General features: G+C 46.6%; 1 protein-coding gene across 1 annotated transcript in view; it reads left to right on the top strand.

Annotated features, from left to right (window-relative positions):
• Positions 1–2282: 2282 nt before the first annotated feature.
• Positions 2283–18982, top strand: part of jag2b (jagged canonical Notch ligand 2b) — a 228052-nt gene continuing 211352 nt past the window's right edge. Inside the window, exons 1-2 of the mRNA XM_078406964.1 lie at positions 2283–2541; positions 2700–2999. Of these exons, the coding sequence (XP_078263090.1) occupies positions 2485–2541; positions 2700–2999 (357 nt within the window). The 5' untranslated portion in view covers positions 2283–2484. The remainder of the gene's footprint in view (positions 2542–2699; positions 3000–18982) is intronic.

The raw sequence follows: 18982 nt of genomic DNA, 5'->3' as shown, positions 1-18982 counted from the left end.
CCCCTCCCTTAATCACCCAGGCCCCCTGCAAACCCCTCCCTAGCTCACCCAGGCCCCCTGCAAACCCCTCCCTAGCTCACCCAGGCCCCCTGCAAACCCCTCCCTAGCTCACCCAGGCCCCCTGCAAACCCCTCCCTAGCTCACCCAGGCCCCCTGCAAACCCCTCCCTAGCTCACCCAGGCCCCCTGCAAACCCCTCCCTATCTCACCCAGGCCCCCTGCAAACCCCTCCCTAGCTCACCCAGGCCCCCTGCAAACCCCTCCCTAGCTCACCCAGGTGTCCATACCATCTCCTCCCCATCACACTCGTGCATCTGTCCCCTCCCTAGCTCACCCAGGCCCCCTGCAAACCCCTCCCTAGCTCACCCAGGCCCCCTGCAAACCCCTCCCTAGCTCACCCAGGCCCCCTGCAAACCCCTCCCTAGCTCACCCAGGTGTCCATACCATCTCCTCCCCATCGCACTCGTGCATCTGTCCCCTCCCTAAATCACCCAGGTCCCCTGCAAACCCCCTCCCTATCACACTCGTGCATCTGTCCCCTCCCTTAATCACCCAGGCTCCCTGCAAACCCCCTCCCTAGCTCACCCAGGTGTCCATACCATCTCCTCCCCATCACACTCTTGGTTGCATCTGTCTCCTCCCCAGCTCACCAAGGTCCCTACCATCTCCTCCCCATCACACTCGTGCATCTGTCCCCTCCCTTAATCACCCAGCCCCCCTGCAAACCCCCTCCCTAGCTCACCCAGGTGTCCATACCATCTCTCTATCGCATCTTTGCCCCAGCCCTCCCTCAATTACCGAGGTCCTTTCCTTGCCAACCACTCCTCGTTGCACCCAGGATCCCACAATTTTTCCCCCACTCTTGCTTTACCTCCCCCCTCAGTAAATTATCCAGGTCTTTGCAAATCCCTCCTCATTTCATCCAGGACCTTGCCAACCCCTCTTCATCTCACCCTCGATCCTAGCCTCCTCCCCATCACACGGCTGACCCTTTTTCCCCCATCCCATTTCACCCCATCTCATCTAGATCCCTACCCTCTCCTCTTCATCTCATCATTGCCCCCCTCTTTAAATTACCCAGGTCCTTGCCAACCCCTCCTAATTTCACCCTCGTCCCTAGCCTCCATCTCTCCATCTCCTCCAACCCTTCCCATTTCACCCAGATCCCTAAAACCCTTTCCCCATCTCACCCAGGTCCTTGCCAACTATTCTTCATCTCACTCAGGTCCCTACCCTCTCAATCACCCATTTGCCTACCCCCCCCAAATTACGCAGGTCCTTGCCAACCCCTCCTCATCTCACTCATCCCTCCCCTTCGCATTTCACCTTACTCGCCCGCCCCACCCACTTGCACCCAAACCCTTGCCCTACCCACCCAATCTCACCCAAAGCCTTGCCCGTCCCACCCAATCTCACCCAAAGCCTTGCCCGCCCCACCCAATCACACCCAAAGCCTTGCCCGTCCCACCCAATCTCACCCAAACCCTTGCCCGCCCCACACAATCTCACCCAAAACCTTGCCCTCCCCCATCTCACACCCAGGTCCCTGCAAACCCCACCCCATCTCATCCAGGTCCTTGCCAACCAGCCCTCCCTCATCTCACCCAGGTCCCTTCTCTCCACACTCTTGCCCTCCCCTTCCTAAATCACGCAGCACCTTGCAAACTCCTCACCATCTCCCCCACATCCCTCCCCTCCTAATCTCACCCGTCCTTACCGACCCCTCTCCATTTCACCCATTTTCTTGCAAACCCCATCTCATCCACGTCCCTCCCCTTCCCATCTCACACCCAGGTCCTTGCCAACTTCTCCCCATCTCACAACCAACTCCTTCCCCTCTCCATCTAACCCCCCTTTACAGGTCTTTACAAACCCCGTCTCCCATCCAGGTCTTTTGCCCGCTTCTTTCCATCTCACACCCAGATCCTTACCCTCCCCATCTTTGCCAACCTCTCCCCATCTCACACTCAGGTCCATGTAAACCCCTCCCCAAGCCCCCATCAGCTCGGCGTTTAAACCCTGCCGGGCTGGTGGTACAAGTCTTTGGGACCTTGTGCTAAGATCCTGCTGCACACACCGGCGCCGAGCAGTGCTGGCCCGCTTTCTCCCTTATCCTCCTATCCTGAGGCGGGCTGGTATTTTGTACCCTCCCCATACGCTCACACCAGCATAGAGAGCCAAGCCCAGATCCCACCCCTTCCAGTACAGAGCCGGCACTCCAACCGAGCCAGTCCAGAGACAACAGTCTTTTAAACATATATATATATATATATATACACACTGTATATAAATATAGGTGGATAGTGGGGTGGGAGGAAAGTGAGGGGCCAGGAAAAAAACCCCAACAATCCCAGTATTGGATTCGTTGCATTGCTTTTTAAAATAAAACTCAATGTGAGTCTTGCTTCTGTCGGGACCGTCAGCGACTCTTAGTCTTTTGGAAGATTTATTAGAAAAGCTTGCAAGCAGAGAAAAAAAAACCGGCATGCTGGATTTTAAAAGGATTTATCACCTTATCGTGCTGTCAACTTTCTTGATTCAGGTACGTGATGATATAATTGCACTGTGATTTTCAATTTTATTTTCTCTCTCTCTTTTGCACACCTAGCCCCGCCGGCTGTCGTCGGGTTAAGGGTTTTACTTAATGATTTTTTTTTCCACCCCCCCTTTTTTTAAAAACATTTTTTTGTTTGTTTGTAGGTTACGTTTGCAAAGGGCTATTTCGAGATCAAGTTTAACTTCGTGCAAAACGTTAACGGTGAATTGGAGAACGGGGATTGCTGCGACGGCGATAGAAATTCCCTGGATCGGAGATGCACCAAAGACGAGTGTGACACCTATTTTAAAATTTGTTTGAAAGAATATCAGGCACGCATCGCCACTTCTGGAGACTGCACTTTTGGGAGTGGATTAAGCCGTGAGCTGGGGAAAAATACTTTTTCTCTCCCAGTGAAAAGCGCACTTGGAAAGATAGTCATCCCCTTTGACTTTGCGTGGCCGGTAAGTGGCGTTTAAATTTCATCCGTACGCGTTTGTTCTTTCCCCTGCCTTTGGTGCAAGAGAATTTCAAAGCCTCTCAGACCCCCAATAACCTCATTGCCACCCCCCTTCTAAAATGCACCCCTTCCCAACGACAGCCAACGAACGCATGCATGCTGCACTCTGTAAATAATGGCAATGCAGCTGTCATTTCGCCTCCGTGAACTGGAATGACTGCTTTTTAAAATAAATATATATATCTTGGTCCCAAAATCTTGTGGAATGAAGGCAATGCAAAACTCTATTTGAAAAACAAAATCGGCATCTATTTTAAACCCCGTCGCCAAAACCTGTCTTGCAATAAACGGCTGCGTTTTGCATGTTGCAAGTTTGTGTCTATATATATAAACGCGTTAGTTACTTTTTGTTTAAAAAAAAAATATTGCTTGCTGCAAAATAAATTGTAAAAAGTTGCCTTGGTTTGAGTTGCAATACAAGATTAGGGTTTAAAAAAAACCTCCAGAGTACAGACGCCAAGTTGCCTGGCTTTTCCTAAATCAGGTGCTATATACAAACCCGCCCCGTGTCTTTTTTTGGAAGGATTGATTTGCAAAGCATCCCGACGAGTTGGATGATGACTGTGCATTTGTGGCAGGGTTGCAAATAAAAATCGGTTTGTAATCGGAGTAGTTGCTGGCAACGGTTTTATAAATAAATGCTGCCAGTTGATGCAGGCGAGCAGTGTTTGTAACCCAGTTATCCTGCCCCTAATAATGTACTTGCAAAAGTGATATGTAGTGGCGTCACTTTTTATTTGTGACTTGCACCGGTCGGTGTCCCACTGCACTGTGGTTTGAATGCAATGCAACCGAGGTGCACTTTAGGAAGCAATGCACCGGCCGGTGTCCCGCTGCACTGTGGTTTGAATGCATTGCACCCGAGGTGCACCTTTGGAGACCATGCACCGGCCGGTGTCCCGCTTGCACTGTGGTTTAAATGCATTGCACCCGAGGTGCACTTTTGGAGACCATGCACCGGCCGGTGTCCCGCTGCACTGTGGTTTAAATGCATTGCACTTTAGGTAGCAATGCACCGGAGCGGTGTCCCGCTGCACTGTGGTTTAAATGCAATGCACCCGCCCGGCGTCCCCAACTGTTGTTTAAATGCATTCCACCCGCGATGCACTTTAGGAAGCAATTAATGCACTGGGGTGGTGTCCTGTGGTTTAAATGCATTGCACCCTCGGTACATTTTATGAAGCAATGCAACTGAGCGGTGTCCCGCTGCACGGTGGTTTTAAATGCATTGCACCCTCGGTGCACTTCAGGATGCAACACACGAGGACGGTGTCCCGGGGATTGCATGCCCCCTTGTTGCACCGTGGTTTGCATGCACTGGTGGGGCGGTGCATCTCGCTGCGTTGCTGCGCGCCCCGGGCGGGGCCGCCCCTCGCGCCAGTTCCGTTAGATTCCCGCGCGCGCGGCGCCCGGGGGGGGGGGGGGGGGTTGGTTGAGGATGGGTGGGGGTTGAGGGTGGGGGGAAGGGGTTGAGGATGGGGGAGGGGGTTGAGGTGGGTGGGCGGGAAGGGGTTGAGGCGGGGTTAAGGTTGGGGAGGAGGTTGAGGATGGGTGGGGGTTGAGGGTGGGCAGAAGGGGGGGAGGGGGTTGAGGATGGGTGGGGGTTGAGGGTGGGCAGAAGGGGTTGAGGGGGGGAGGAGGTTGAGGATGGGTGGGGGTTGAGGGTGGGCAGAAGGGGTTGAGGGGGGGAGGGGGTTGAGGATGGGGAGGGGGGTTGAGGAGGATGGGGAGGGGTGTTGAGGATGGGGAGGGGGGGTTGGGGAGGGGGTTGAGTTAGGTTGAGGGTGAGAGGAAGCGGGGGGTTGAGGAAGGGGGTGAGTATGAGGGGAGAGGGGGAGGATGGGAGGAAGTAGGGTTGGGGGGGTTGAGGGTGGGGGGTTGGTGGAGAGTGGGTGGAAGGAGAGGGCAAGAGTTGGGGAGAGGTTGAGTTGGAGGGAGAAGATGGGGAGGGAGGGGTAGGGAAAGGCAGGGGTCTGGTTGAGGGTGAGGGATGACAGGGAAGAGGACAGGAGGGAGGTGGGTGTGGAGACGATGAGGGTATAGAGAAGGAGGGAGGGGTATGGAGGGTGAGGAGTAGAGGGGAGATGGAGAAGGCAGGAGGAAGAGAGAGCTGGGTGCATGGGGAGTCTCAAGCAGAATGGGGAAAGGGATCGGGAATGTGTCGAGGGGAGGGAGGGCTGGGGGCAGGAGGGGAGGGGGGGAAGTAGAGGAGGAGGTATAGGGGTAGGACACAGGAGGGGAGAGGTGGTGGGGCAGGGTGGAAGGGAAGGGACGAAGGGGAGGAGAGGAGATAGAGCAAAGAGGGAAGTTGTAGAAACAAGGAACTGCAAAAGCTGGTTTATACTAAAGATAGACACAAAGTGCTGGAGTAACTCAGCAGGTCAGGCAGTCAGGGGGTATGGGGAGTCAGGGTGTATGGGGAGAGGGTAGGAACGGGGTACTACTGATTGCAGATGATCAACCATGATGGCCTACTCCTGCATCTATTGTCTATTGTCATCTCTGGAGAAAAAGGATGGATGACATTTCGGGTCAGGGCACTTCAGATAAGATGTCGTGGTGGGTTGGGGTCCTGAGCGGAAGATCATTTGGAAACTGGTGGGTAATATGTCCTGAGGGAACGGCAGCACAACTGGAATCTAGTTTGCATTTCCTCTGACCCTCATCTGGAGGTCGATGTCCAATGGATGGTGGGAGGACTTACCTCTTGACTCTCTTCCTGCTCCCTCATTTCTCCATGCTCCTCCCAAGGCTGCAGAGGAGAGGGGCTGAGGCTGTGAACAGTGGGCAAATTTAATGTGAGGAGATCTATGAAGGAGGAAGGGGAGGAAGGAAGAGAGTGATTTGGCAGTGAAGAATGAGAGGGAGTATCTGCAAAAATGGAGCTGACATCTGTAGGGTTATGTATACAGATCTTTGCAGATAACAAGACAAGATGCAAAGACTCGTGTTTAATTTTGGACCACATGATAAGTTTCATAGACGGGCGTAGCCCTTCCTAAGAATTATAAGGAAACTGGCCTGTACCTGCAGAAAGCACTGGTCAGTCATGACAAGGAATATCAGGGACTAGAAATTTATTGGAATGATCCGAGGAATCGGTGACATCTAGAAATTGGGCCAAAAGTCTCTTAAACCACTATTATATCTGCCTCTACCACAGTCCACAACAGCTCATTCCAGGCACTCACCACCCTCTGTTTTAAACAAAACTTGCCCCACACTTCTCCTTTAATGTTTGCCCCTCTCATCTTAAAGCTATCCCATCTAGTATTTTTAATTTGTGAATTTGTGAATCCTGGTGAAAAAAGTTCTGACTGTCTACCCTGTCTATGCCATTCATAATTGTATATGCTTCTATCAGGGGAAGGAAGAAAGTATTCTGAGCATTTCGGTGAACTGAAAGGTGTGGCCCTGGAATTTGGGGTGTGGGTTTCTGGCGATGTGGGATCGGGCAATTTGTGGAAAGGAGAGCAGAAGGTGGTGAGGGAATTTTAAGTGGTGATCAATACCAGTGAGATTGCAGGGCAGGTACTGGCTTGCTTTTTGGAAGGGAAGGAATTTTGACATTCAGGAGGGAAAAGCAAGTGGTTTTGCTGATGTTTTTCCTGGTGAGAAGAGATTCAAATGAATGTGGGTTCTCATCTGCTTTCTGCAGCAGCTATCTTTCCAGTTCATGTGACTTTATAGAGGTGTATAAACTCATAAGGCATGGTCTTCTCCACAGAGGAGGAACGAGAGGGAAGAGGTTTCATGTGAAATGGAATTATTTAATAGAGACCTGAAGAGACATGGTATTCCTCTCAGTGTTACATGGGATGAGTTGCCAGAAGCTGAGATAATGTACAAGGACTTGAGGGCCTGAGCTTCAGAGAGAGGTTGGGCAGGCTAGGGACTATCAAGGACTGTATTCCTTGGAGCACAGGAGGTGAGGGATGATCTTATACAAAATCATGAGGGGGATAGGGTGAAGGCGCAGTCTTTTACCCAGGGTGGAGGAATCAAGCACTTAAGTTTAAGGCGAGAGGGGAAAGATTTAATAGGAACCTGAAGGGTGAATTTTTCCACACAGAGGGTGGTGGGTATCTTGAATGAGCTGCCAGAGGAGGTGGTTGAGGAATGCACTATAACAGCATTTAAAAGGCATTTACATAGGTACATGGATATGAAAGGTCCAGAGGGATATGGGCCGAACCTAGGCAGGTAGGACTATCTTAGATGGGGAATCTTCATCAGCATGGATGAGTTGGGCCAAAGGGCCTCTTTCCGTGGTGTACAGCTCAATGACGTTAATGCTCTTAAACTTATGGAAATGTTAGTGAATTGTACACTATCCTATTGTTAATTTGGAGTAAAAGATGTTATAGTAACATGTTAGATTTGGGGTGCCAGTTTTTGCAAGGGACTTAGAGGCTCTTAGTGCCCTTGGATGGCACAAAAATCCAATGGCATTATTTTGAAATGTTCAGAAGTGACCCACAGAGTCTGCAGGCTAAATATTTGTCCCTCAATCAATATTTCTTAAAAATAATTAAAGTGCCAGCTTCACCAGTTTTATTTCTCCCAACATTATTAGTTGCCCCACCTGCTCACCCCCATCTCTCTTCCTTTCTGAAGTCTTCCTTTACAAAGTTTGCCATCTCAGATAAAACATTGGAGGGTCCAGAGCTTATTGTGCTGCCATGACTGTTTGAATGACGTATCCTGTTGTCCCAACACCCCTAGCTACCGATAAAAGGCCATTGACCTTTTTTCTCTCTGAAGATGCTGCCTTACCTGTTGTGTTTATCAAATAATTTCTGTTTTTACTCTAAAACAAAATGGGTTATCTGGTAATTATCCCTTTGCTGTTGTATATTCTATGTTCCACAATGACCACCCTTCACAAGCTGTAAATAATCTATACATAATCCAAGGAGACACAAGGAACTGCAGATGCTGGAATCTTGAGCAAAACACAAAGTGCTGGAGTAACTCAGCGGGCCAGGCAGCATCTGTGGAGGGAATATTTACATTAATAGGTGACATTTTGGGTCGGGAGCCTTCTTCATACCAACTGTAGAAGGGGGGTGTGAGCTGGGAAAGGTGGTGTAACTTGGTTGAAGAGCAGGAGAGCAGCAAGATTCACAGGGGGAACTGTGAAAGAGGGTCTCAGAATTCCCATCGGAGAGAGGAAGAGACATACAAAGTAGTCCCATTGTTTCTCCTTTCAAAATATTATGTAAAAACGATCTAATTGGTAGAAGATTTTGTTTAAAAAGAAGCAGTTTTTCAGTTCTAACGAGACGATGGGCTGTTGTAAATCAGGATGAATCTCTCCCCAAGTGAAGGTGTTGGGAGAAATAATCTGCTCAACCTTCCCTTGATCTGTATCTATCTCAATAATCAATATGCAGACGTATTCCGACCCGAAATGTCACCTAACCATGTTCTCCAGAGATGCTGCCAGACCCGCTAAGTTACTCAGCACTTTGTGCATTTTTTTGGTAAACCAGCATCTGCAGTTGCTTATCTCTCAATAATCTTGCCTTTGCTGTTTCTAGAATGAAAGTTAAGGAGTGATAAGAATACTTAATCAGGCATGTTATTTGAGAGTTGGTTGTTCTGTTACTGGTAACTGAACACCTTTTTGGGTTCTTGTGTATTCATGTTAGAGCCTTGCAAGCTTGTATTAAAGGGATAAGTGTGAGGGCTGGAGGACTTTAATAAGCGAGGAAGAGAATAATTGTCAGAAACACCGACTAGTTCATGAGCAGACAAGTAGTGACACTCGTTTTGTGTATACTGAAAGGAAGAAGCAAACGGCTCGCTTAACACGAGGGTTGGCAGTGCCTCAAAATAGCTCACAGGAGAGGGGAAAGAAGGAGACCATCAGAATTTTTTTCTTTAACACAGTGAATTATGATCTGGAATGCACTGAGTGAAAGCAGTGGGGGCAGACTCAGTAGTGACTTTCAAAGGAGAATTGGACTTGCTTGAAATGGAAAGATTGCAGGGTTGTGGGGGCAGAGGAGGAAATTAGATTAACTGGACAATTGACATGATGGGTTCCATATTGTCCATTTGAATTAGCACTCTCCCACAGAATTCTGCTGTGCCTGCAATGAACTGAGCAAATTCCTAAATGCTGGATTAAACTTGCATAGAACATAGAACAGTACAGCACAGGAACAGGCCCTTCGGCCCACAATGTCTGTGGTGAATATGATGCCAAGTTCAAATAATCTCCTCTGCCTGCACATTATCCATACCCCTCCATTCCCTGCATGTCCATACGCCTATCTTAAAAGCTCTCAACTACACTATTGTATCTGCCTCCACCACTGCCCATGGCGGCATGTTTCAGGCACCCACCACCAACTGTGCTTAAAAAGCCCCTTCCCATATCTCCCTTGAACTTTACCCCTTTCACCTTAAAACTATGCCCTCTAGTCTTTGACATTTCCATCCTGGGTTCACCCTGACCACCCTATCTGGGGTGGCTCATGATTTTATATACTTCTATTAGGTCTCGCTTCAACCTCTAACACTCGAGAGAAAACAATCCAAGTTCATCCCACCTCCCCTGGTAGCAAATGTAATCCAGGCATTATTCTGCTAAATGTACCTCTGTATCCTCTCCAACGCCTCCACATCCTTCCTGTAATGGGATGACCTGATTTAGCTGGTGGTCACGAATTGTCTTGAAGTAAGGAAAGCATTGACTGTGCACAACTGTCCTTGCAAGCGTTAGCTGGTATTTTTCATTAATGGAGGTGATTGTTAAGAGGTGGGTGGGATCACAGCATCAATATTAACCACAAGGCCAGAGGTGAAAGAAGCACTCAGCAAAATAAAAACACACTTGTTGGCGTATCCTTTTTAAAGGAAAAAGATGCCCCGGAGTGGTATTTCAAGGCTGTTATTTTTCCTGAGGGTTCAAATAACAATTTGAAAGTGCTGAAGCTTTGTTGTTTATGATGTCGTCTGATCTTGGTCGGATTGCATTCTGGAAATGCTTTTGACTTTCATGTATTGTCTGACAAAGAAATTATCACATTGGTGATTTTTGCACAGAATAATAAATTTGGCACGATATGATTATTGCAGTTTCTAACTTGATCATTCTGCTACATTATTTTTCTCCAATAGCTGCCTCTATGGCTTGTGTCATTCCTCGACACCTCCCTCCCTGTTTTTTCTCCATCCCTTGATCCCAACAATTAAAAACATCCTTGAAATCCATCGTAAATTGTACCTGATGAAGTGGAGACCCAAAGATCTGTAGATGCTGGTTTACCAAAAAGGTCAGTGCTGGAGTAGCTCAGCAGGTTAGGTATCATCTCTGGATGGATATGTGATGTTTCTGGTCATGAATCTTCTTCATACTCCAGCTCTTAATATCTTTTTGGGTAGTTTTCAATGTTGGTGTAAGCCAACAGCAATCCTTGCCGATATAAATTTTGAACATGGAAACCCAGTGCTTAGATACATAGACAATAGGTGCAGGAGTAGACCATTCGGCCCTTCGAGCCAGCACCGCCATTCATTGTGATCATCGTTTGTGCTGTCTGTTACCTTTTGAAGAAGGCTGGTATTTGTTACCTAAACTACTAGTTTTGGAAGGGATTGACTTTGGGGTATTGTTGCTGTGTCCCTCTGATTACATGTGAAGATTTGGACATTTCAGTGGTGAAGTTGGCATATAAAAATTCAATTGCTTGAATTTCCTCTCTGGTGTTGGTTCATTTAAAAATAATTGCTAAATCAGAAGAGTTGGGGATGGCACAGTGGCGCAGCTGGTAGAGCTGCTACCTCACAGAGCCGGAGACCCGGGTTCGATGCTGACCTCAGATGCTGTCTGTGGAGTTTGCACATTCTGTCTGTGACCACGTGGGTTTCCTCCGGGTGCACTGGTTTCCACCCATATCCCAAAGGACGCAGGTTTGTAGGTTAATTGGCCTCTGTAAAATTGCCCCTGGTTTGTCGGGAGTGGATGAGAAAGTGGGATAACATAGAACTAGTGTGAATGGGTGATTGATGGTCGGTGAGGACTCGATGGTCCGAAGGGCCTATTTCCATACTTTGTTATTCAATTAATAAGGAAGGAAGGTGGGTGGATTTGGGACCGAAATGCCAGAGGACGTAGTTGAGGCAAGGCCTACAGCAACACTTAAAAGACACTTAGACAACTGCATGGATAGGAAAGTATTAGAGGGATATGGGCCAAACACGGGTAGGTGATACTAGCGTTGATGAGGCATCTTGATCAGCATGGACGAGTTGGGCCGAAGGGCCTACTTCCATGCTGTATGACTCTAAGGCAGTTGGAACAAGTCGAGTGCTAATTGTAAATAACAAGGGATATTGGCAAATAATATTCCAAAGATTGAGAAACACTCCCTTTGGAAGCTTGGGTATGTGATGATGGGTTTAGCAGGCAGTATGACAGGCAGCCAGTGGTTGCCTAATGGTTGAGATGAAATATTGGGCTATTACACGGCTTCTAAAGTTATTAATCCACAAATAAAGTCAGCATGCAGAGAGAGGATCAATCAAGACCTCGGGCTTAATTACCAATCTGCATTGAATTGGTTGATCTTGGCTGGAAAGCATCACAGTGACAGCCTAGCAATAAATGTTCCAAGGTATTTCACAAGATCATCACGAAACATAGATTGACACTAAGACATGTATGAATGTGGACCAAATCTTTAACATAGGTTAACTATCTAAGTATTGCTTTCCTTCTAGACGTGGTCACTAGCTTGAGGTCCAGGAGGCCGCCTGGCGCACTGATGACCATCGTCCCAATGTGAATCCCATAGACTCCCATAGACTCGGCGTCCATTTCACTGAACACGTGTTTGGTCCGCCAAGGCCTGCTGGATCTCCCAGTTGCTAACCATTTTTACTCCCCTTCCCATTCCGATACTCCGTTAGGTGTAGGATAGTGTTAATATAAGAGGTGATGACTGGTCGGTGCAGACTCAGTGGGACTAAGGACCTATTTCCACTCTGTACCTCGTCTAAAGTAAACACTGAATTGTCCAATTTTAGTTAAATAAAATTTAACCAACAAACACCCCATTCCCCCCCTCTTTGCCCTGTGCCCCACCTAGATATGCACCCATTTCTCCCTTTCTGTTCCCCACCCCCTCCCTCTCATCCCCTTCCATCTATATCCCTTCTTCTGGTTTCACACTTCACACCTATAATTATTCACATTCTTTGTCATTTGGTCTTTTTCCAACCATCTGCGAATCAAACTGATCCCCCTCCCCCCTACCTGTACACTTTGGTCACTTGCTGAAGTTTGTCCTGACCCCATCTCTTCCAACTTTCTCCCCTCTACAGTCAGTCTGAAGAACGGTCCCGACCCGAATCATCACCACCTATCCATGTCCTCCTGAGATGCTGCCTGATCCACTGAGTTACACCAACACTTTGGCTTTTTTTTTTGCATAGTGTAGTTACTCGGGGAAGAAACAGTAACACTAGGATTGCAAGCATTTGGGGAAATAAATGTTGGAGTCACCTGCTGGGTGTTCAAATGTGCAGGGGCAGGAAGATGAGAATAATTGGAAATTCTGCAACTTAATAGCACAAAAGTCGATGAGCGATTCTGAACAGGTGGTTGGAGACCTCCTTACTCCGAAGCCAAATGTTTAACTAAACCAGCAGAGGACTGGAATGTTTACGTTCAGGGAAAAACTCTTGATCATTAATTTTGTTAGCTCAAGTCCCATTTAAAGGTGACATGCAGACCATAAAAGGGAAATTCAGGGAGGCCCTGCAATGCATCTGCCCTTGCCTCCTTCCCTTCCTATCTCTGTATCTTTATTGTACATTATTCTACAATTCCTGCCCAGGGAACCATTAAAGGTCAATTTTTTTCTTTTGCAATGGACTTTGCTTTATTATTGTCACGTTTAGCTTAAAGATTCAGCATGGAAACAAAATCCCTTCGGCCCATCAGGTCCATACCAATCACCCTACACTAGTTCGATGTTATCCCAATTTTGCATCCTAAACACTAGGGGAAACTTACAGAAGCCAATTAACCTACAAAGTTGCACGTCTTTGGAGTGTGGGAGGAAACTGGAGCACCCGGAGAAAACCCACAAGGCCACAGAGAGAATGTACAAACTCTGTACAGACAGCACCTGTAGTCAGGATTGAACCCGGGTCTCTGGTGTTGTAAGGCAGCAACTCTATTGCTGTGCCAATGCGCCATCCTAATAAACATGGATGTACTGTGAAAAGCTTTGTTTTGTAAGCTATCCAAATTGATCAGATATACCAAACATAAATACAATTAAGTCAAACTCGAGTTCAATAGGTAGAGCAAAGGGGAAGATAGAGTGCAGAATATAGTTCTCAGCATCAATTCCAGAGACAAAGTCCAATGTCCGCAATGGGGTAGAGGTGACAGTACCCTAGCTTATGGAAGGACCATTCAGAAGCTTCCTAAGAGGGGAAAAGTGCTGTTTCTGAGTCTGGTAGGACTTCTCACAGTTATACCCTCTACATCATTGTCATAGAATCACACAGCATGGAAATAGGCTCTGACTTTGGCCCAACTCGTCCATACTGACCAAGATCCCTATTCAAGATAGTCCCATTTGCCATTGTTTGGCCCATATCCCTCTTAAGCCTTTCCTATCCATGCCCCTGTGCAAGTGTCTTTTAATTGTTGATAGTACCTGCTTCTACTACCGCCTTTGGCAGCTCGTTCTCTCTACCCACCACTCTCTGTGTGACCAAGTTGTTCCCCAGGTTCCTATTAAATCTTTCCCCTTTCACCATAAACCTATGTCCTATGGTTCTTGATTTCCCCTACCCTGGGGAAAAGACTGCATTCACCCTTTTTATTCCCCTTATGATTTTATAATGAATCCAGGGTGTAAATTGTAGAGGAAAAAAAACTGCAGATGCTGGTTTAAATCAGCACAATTTGAGGACACAAAATGTTGGAGTAGCTCAGCGGGTCAGGCAGCATCTCGGGAGAGAAGGAATGGGTGACGTTTCAGGTCGAGACCCTTCTTCAGTCTTTTCCTATTTGTGGTCCTGACTTTACATATTGAAAGCTTGGGATCTGCCAGTTAAGTGGGACGTGGACTGTTTCCATCAACATCTGTGTATCTCCTACAAAGAGGATAGGGAGGGGAAGAATATAATTCAAAGCAAAACAGTTACACTGGCTCCTTGATTAGATGGAATCGATGTTTCTTGACCCATCATCATTTATGGTGGGAAGTTGTACGAGATAGATTGGAGAGAGGAAGTTTACAGCTCCCAAAACAAACTCAAAGATTTTAATTGCAGTATTAATATAATTACAAGGTTTAGAAATATCTTTCTCAAATCTACTGTTACTGTTTCAAACATCAGTGAAGTTTCCCATGGTGTCCTGGCCAACTTTAATCACTCAGCCATGCAATAAAGAATGTAGACACAAGGAACTGCAGATGCTGTTTTACTGAAAAAGACACAAAGTGCTGGAATAACTCTGTGGGTCGGGCAGTATTCCTGGAGAACGTGGATAGGTGACATTTCGGGTCTGAAGAAGGGTTCTGACCCAAAACATCACCTATCCATGTTCTCCAGAGTTGCTGCCTGACCCGCCGAGTTACTTTGGCACTTTGTATCTTTTTTTAATAATGAATTACTGTAATGAAATTTCATCTCATTTGGGTGTGTACAAACTTAATTGCTGCATTTCCTGACCATGGCTGCTACCCTTTAGAAGTACTTCTTTTGTTTGTAGTGGCTTTGGGATATTCTGAAGTCATGACATCTAGAAATGCAAATTTATCACTAACATGATATTTGTTTGAATTCACTTCATCCCCCAAAAATGAAGCTGAGCCAACATGCCAATTTGGGACGTATCATCGTAGACACAAATAACTGCAGATACTGGTTTACAAAGAAAAGACACAAAGTGCTGGAGTAACTCAGCAGGTCAGGTAGCATGTGTGGAGAAGGGTGCCGACTGGTAATATAGTTCACAAGCCATGTTATTTTGAAGAAGGGTCCCGGCCTGAAATGTCACCTATCCATAACCTCCAGAGATGCTGCCTGGCTCTCTCCAACACTTTGTGTCTTTTTGTGGGCTGAATCATCCTTCGGTTTTTGACTGCATTCCTGTTTGTTTCATCTTAGTGCTGTGTAAACCGTTAAACATCCCAATGAGCAAATTTATGCACTTTTTCTGATCCTTTTTGAAATGGACTCAATGAATCAACGTGATTCATAATTTTGAATTGCAAGAATGTTAGCTGGTAATGTTTCCTCGGTTGTTACCGGTTAGGTTCATTCTGTTGTTAGGGATGTGAGTTTGTATAAAAGATAGAACACCGTTGCATGTTTGCATAGGCCCTTTCACAGCCTCTTTGTTGAATATGGTTTGCAACCAATTGTGGACCTTTTTTTTCAGAAGTGTAGTCACTGGTAGTATAGTAAACAAGCTGTGTAATTTGTGGAAAGCAGTGATCTAATCTGCTGGAGTGATGTTGGCTGAGAATTAACTATTGGCTCGATACCAGGAAGAAATCCATTTTTTTCTGATATTGTCATGGCATGTTTTACACATAGCCGAGACGAGATTCATGGCCTCGGTCTAATGTTTCATCCAGAAGTCAGCCTCAGTCTGAAGAGGGGTCTCGACCCGAAACGTCATCAGTCTGAAGAAGGGTCCCGACCCGAAACGTCACCCATTCCCTCTCTCCTAGATGCTGCCTGACCTGCTGAGTTACTCCAGCATTTTGTGATGCCTTCGATTTGTACCAGCATCTGCAGTTATTTTCCTATACATCTCTGGCTTAGTTCAGGTTAGAGATAGTGCGGAAACAGGCCCTTCAGCCCACTGAGTCCGCACTGACCAGCGATCCCTGCACACTAACCCTATCCCACACACACTAGGGACAATTTGTAAGTATACCAAGCCAATTAACCTACAAACTGGTATGTCTGAAGTGCGGGAGGAAACCGAAGATCTTGGAGAAAACCCACGCAGCTCACGGGGAGAACATATATACTCTGTACAGACAGCACCCGTGGTCAGGATCGAACCCACGTCTCTGGTGCTGTTAGGCAGCAACTCTACCGCTGCGCCACTGTGCTGCATCAAAGTTCTCGTGTGTGTTTGCAAAGTTGGCACTTTTATAACATGGACACAGGCCCCTTCGGCTCAACTCATCCATGCCAACCACAAAGTGGGTGTAGGATAGTGTTAATGTACGGGGATCGTTGGGCGGCACGGACTTGGTGGGCCGAAAAGGCCTGTTTCCGGCTGTATATATATGATATGATGATATGATGATAATAGTCTTAAGCTCTTGCCATTTATCCGCGTTTGCCTTTTATTCATATTTCAGATACAGCGCGGAAACCCTAAATCTTTCCTCTAAATCTTTCCTCTCCATATACCTATCCAAATGTAATTTAAATGTTGTTCTAGTACATGGCTCAACTACCTCGTCTGGCAGCTCGTTCCATTTATCCACTCCCCTCTGAAAATATTGTCCCTTGGGTTCCTATTAAATCTTTCCCCTCCCACTGTAAACCCATGCCCTCTGGTTCTTGAATCCCCTTGTCTTAGTAAAAACTCTGTCCCTGTATTAGAGCGGCTCGGTGGCGCAGCGGTAGAGTTGCTGTCTTACAGCGAATGCAGCGCCGGAGACCCGTGTTCGATCCTGACTATGGGTGCTGTCTGTACGGAGTTTGTACGTTCTCCCCGTGACCTGCGTGGGTTTTCTCCGAGAGCTTCGGTTTCCTCCCACACTCCAAGGACGTACAGGTTTCTATGTTAATTGGCTTGGTAAATGTAAAAATTGTCCCTAGTGGGTATAGGATAGGTTTAATGTGCGGGGATCGCTGATCGGCACGGTCCCGGTGGGCCGAAAGGTCCTGTTTCCACGCTGTATCTCTAAACTAAACTAAACTAAACCAAACTCTCTGCATTCACCCTATCTATTTCCCTCATGATTTTATACACCCCTGTAAGATCACACCTCAACTTCCTGTGCTAAAAGGAATAAAGTTGAAGCCTACCCAACCTCTCCCTCTAGCTCAGGCCAAGGTGATGTTGACTCTACCTGCCCCCAAAAAAAATTAAACCATGAATGACGTGGGTTGCACAAGAGGCTTACCAGAATACTGCATGGATTTGGTGGTATTTGCTATAAGGAAAGATTGCACAAACTTTGATTTTTTTCTCTGGAATGCCAGAGGAACCACATAGAATTATATAAAATTGAAAGTCATAGATAGTGTGGACAGTGTGGAAATATTCCCCGGGATGGAAATTTTGAAGTCTAGAGGACATAAGTTTAAGGCAAAGTTTAAAGGGGATGTGCAGGACAAGTTTGTTTTTACACAGAGGGTGGTGGATGTGTGGAACGCATTGCCAGGGTTGGTAGTGGAGGCAGATGTGATATTGGTGTTTAAAAGTTTTCAGTGTAGGCACATGGATATGCAGGGAATGGAGGGATATTGATCGCATGCAGGCAGCGGAAATTAGATTAACTTGGCATCATGTTCAGCATGGGACATTGTGGGCTGAAGGACCCTGTACTGTTCTGTTTTATGGAATGCACTCCTTGAAATGGTGATTGTATTGAATTGCAAACTAACTTGAATGAGTGAATTGTATGCATGGTTTGGAGGGGGAGGAGGAGAGTGAGGCAAATGGAAAGGGCTGGCAGAGACGTAATGCCAAAATGGCTGCCTATGGTGCAGCAAGTTAGAGTTGTGAATTTTCTGTGTGACAGAGGATTACCTATCCTTTCCCAAGGAACGCTGGCAGTGGAAAATCCGATAAAGTCAAGCTAAATGGAGGGTGATGCAGTGAATCAAGTTACTGCCTAATGTATACAATTAGTTGGGTATGCCTGGTTGGCAAAGATATTGAAGAAGGGAAGTGGATTGGGTGCACCTTGTGTGTTTGAACCCCAGAGAGTGTGTTGGCTTCTACAGAACAAAATGACTGGTCTTTTTGGAACTGCTGTCAACTGCTCTGGGGTTGAGGCAGCTGCAGCATTAAAAATTGAAAAGAATTGGATAAGATATAGTTTAGAGATGTTAACTGGCTTGTGACATGCTCCAACCTGCTGGGTGAAAATGCAGAGTGCGGAGGTGGATTGGAAGCGGACGTTTGGCTCATTAAACTTGCTCCTTCCTGTCAGATTTCTCCTTGACCTCCTGCAGTAATTTAGTGAAACCTCAGGATATCAATCTAACATTACAACCTTGCATTATTTAAACCTGACTGGTTGCACAATAGAGATATTTCCTTTATCCGAACCGTGCGGGCTCGTTGTTAATCCGATGGTGATGGTGGAGGCAGATGCGATAGTGGCATTTCAGAGATTATTGGATAGGCACATGGATGGATATGCAGGGAATGGAGGGATATGGATCACGTGCAGGCAGATTTGCTGTTGGCATCATGGATGGTATAGACATTGTGGATCGAAGAGCATGTTCCTGTGCTCTATTGCAGTGCTTCTTAAACTGGTGAATGGTTCACCCAAGGGTGAATGAAATTATTTTGGGTGAATGAAGGGTGAATGACTTAATATATATAAAATTATACACAAGGGAGAATAAGACAAAAATGACCAAAAAACATAAGAAACTTTAGTCGAAGGTGAATGAAAGTTTGTGATAAAGATATATCCTTCTAAACAGTTTCTTATCCATGTACCTCCGCAAATGTCTTTTAAATGTTGTTATGGGCACCAATTTTAGGTAATAACACCCCCATCCCCCGCCTATGCCCCACTCTGATGCACATCCATTTATCCCATGACTCTTACTGCCCCTTTTCCCTTCAACCCATATCCTTCTCTTTGGCTTTACATTTCATTCCTAATCCCTCCTTGTTTTATACTCTTTTGTCTCCTTTTCATTTCTAGCCTTTGTCCACCCATCTGCCAATTA

This window comes from Rhinoraja longicauda, chromosome 10 (genome assembly GCF_053455715.1).
Source record: "Rhinoraja longicauda isolate Sanriku21f chromosome 10, sRhiLon1.1, whole genome shotgun sequence".
NCBI lineage: Eukaryota > Metazoa > Chordata > Chondrichthyes > Rajiformes > Arhynchobatidae > Rhinoraja > Rhinoraja longicauda.
This window is presented reverse-complemented; position numbering and strand designations above follow the sequence as displayed.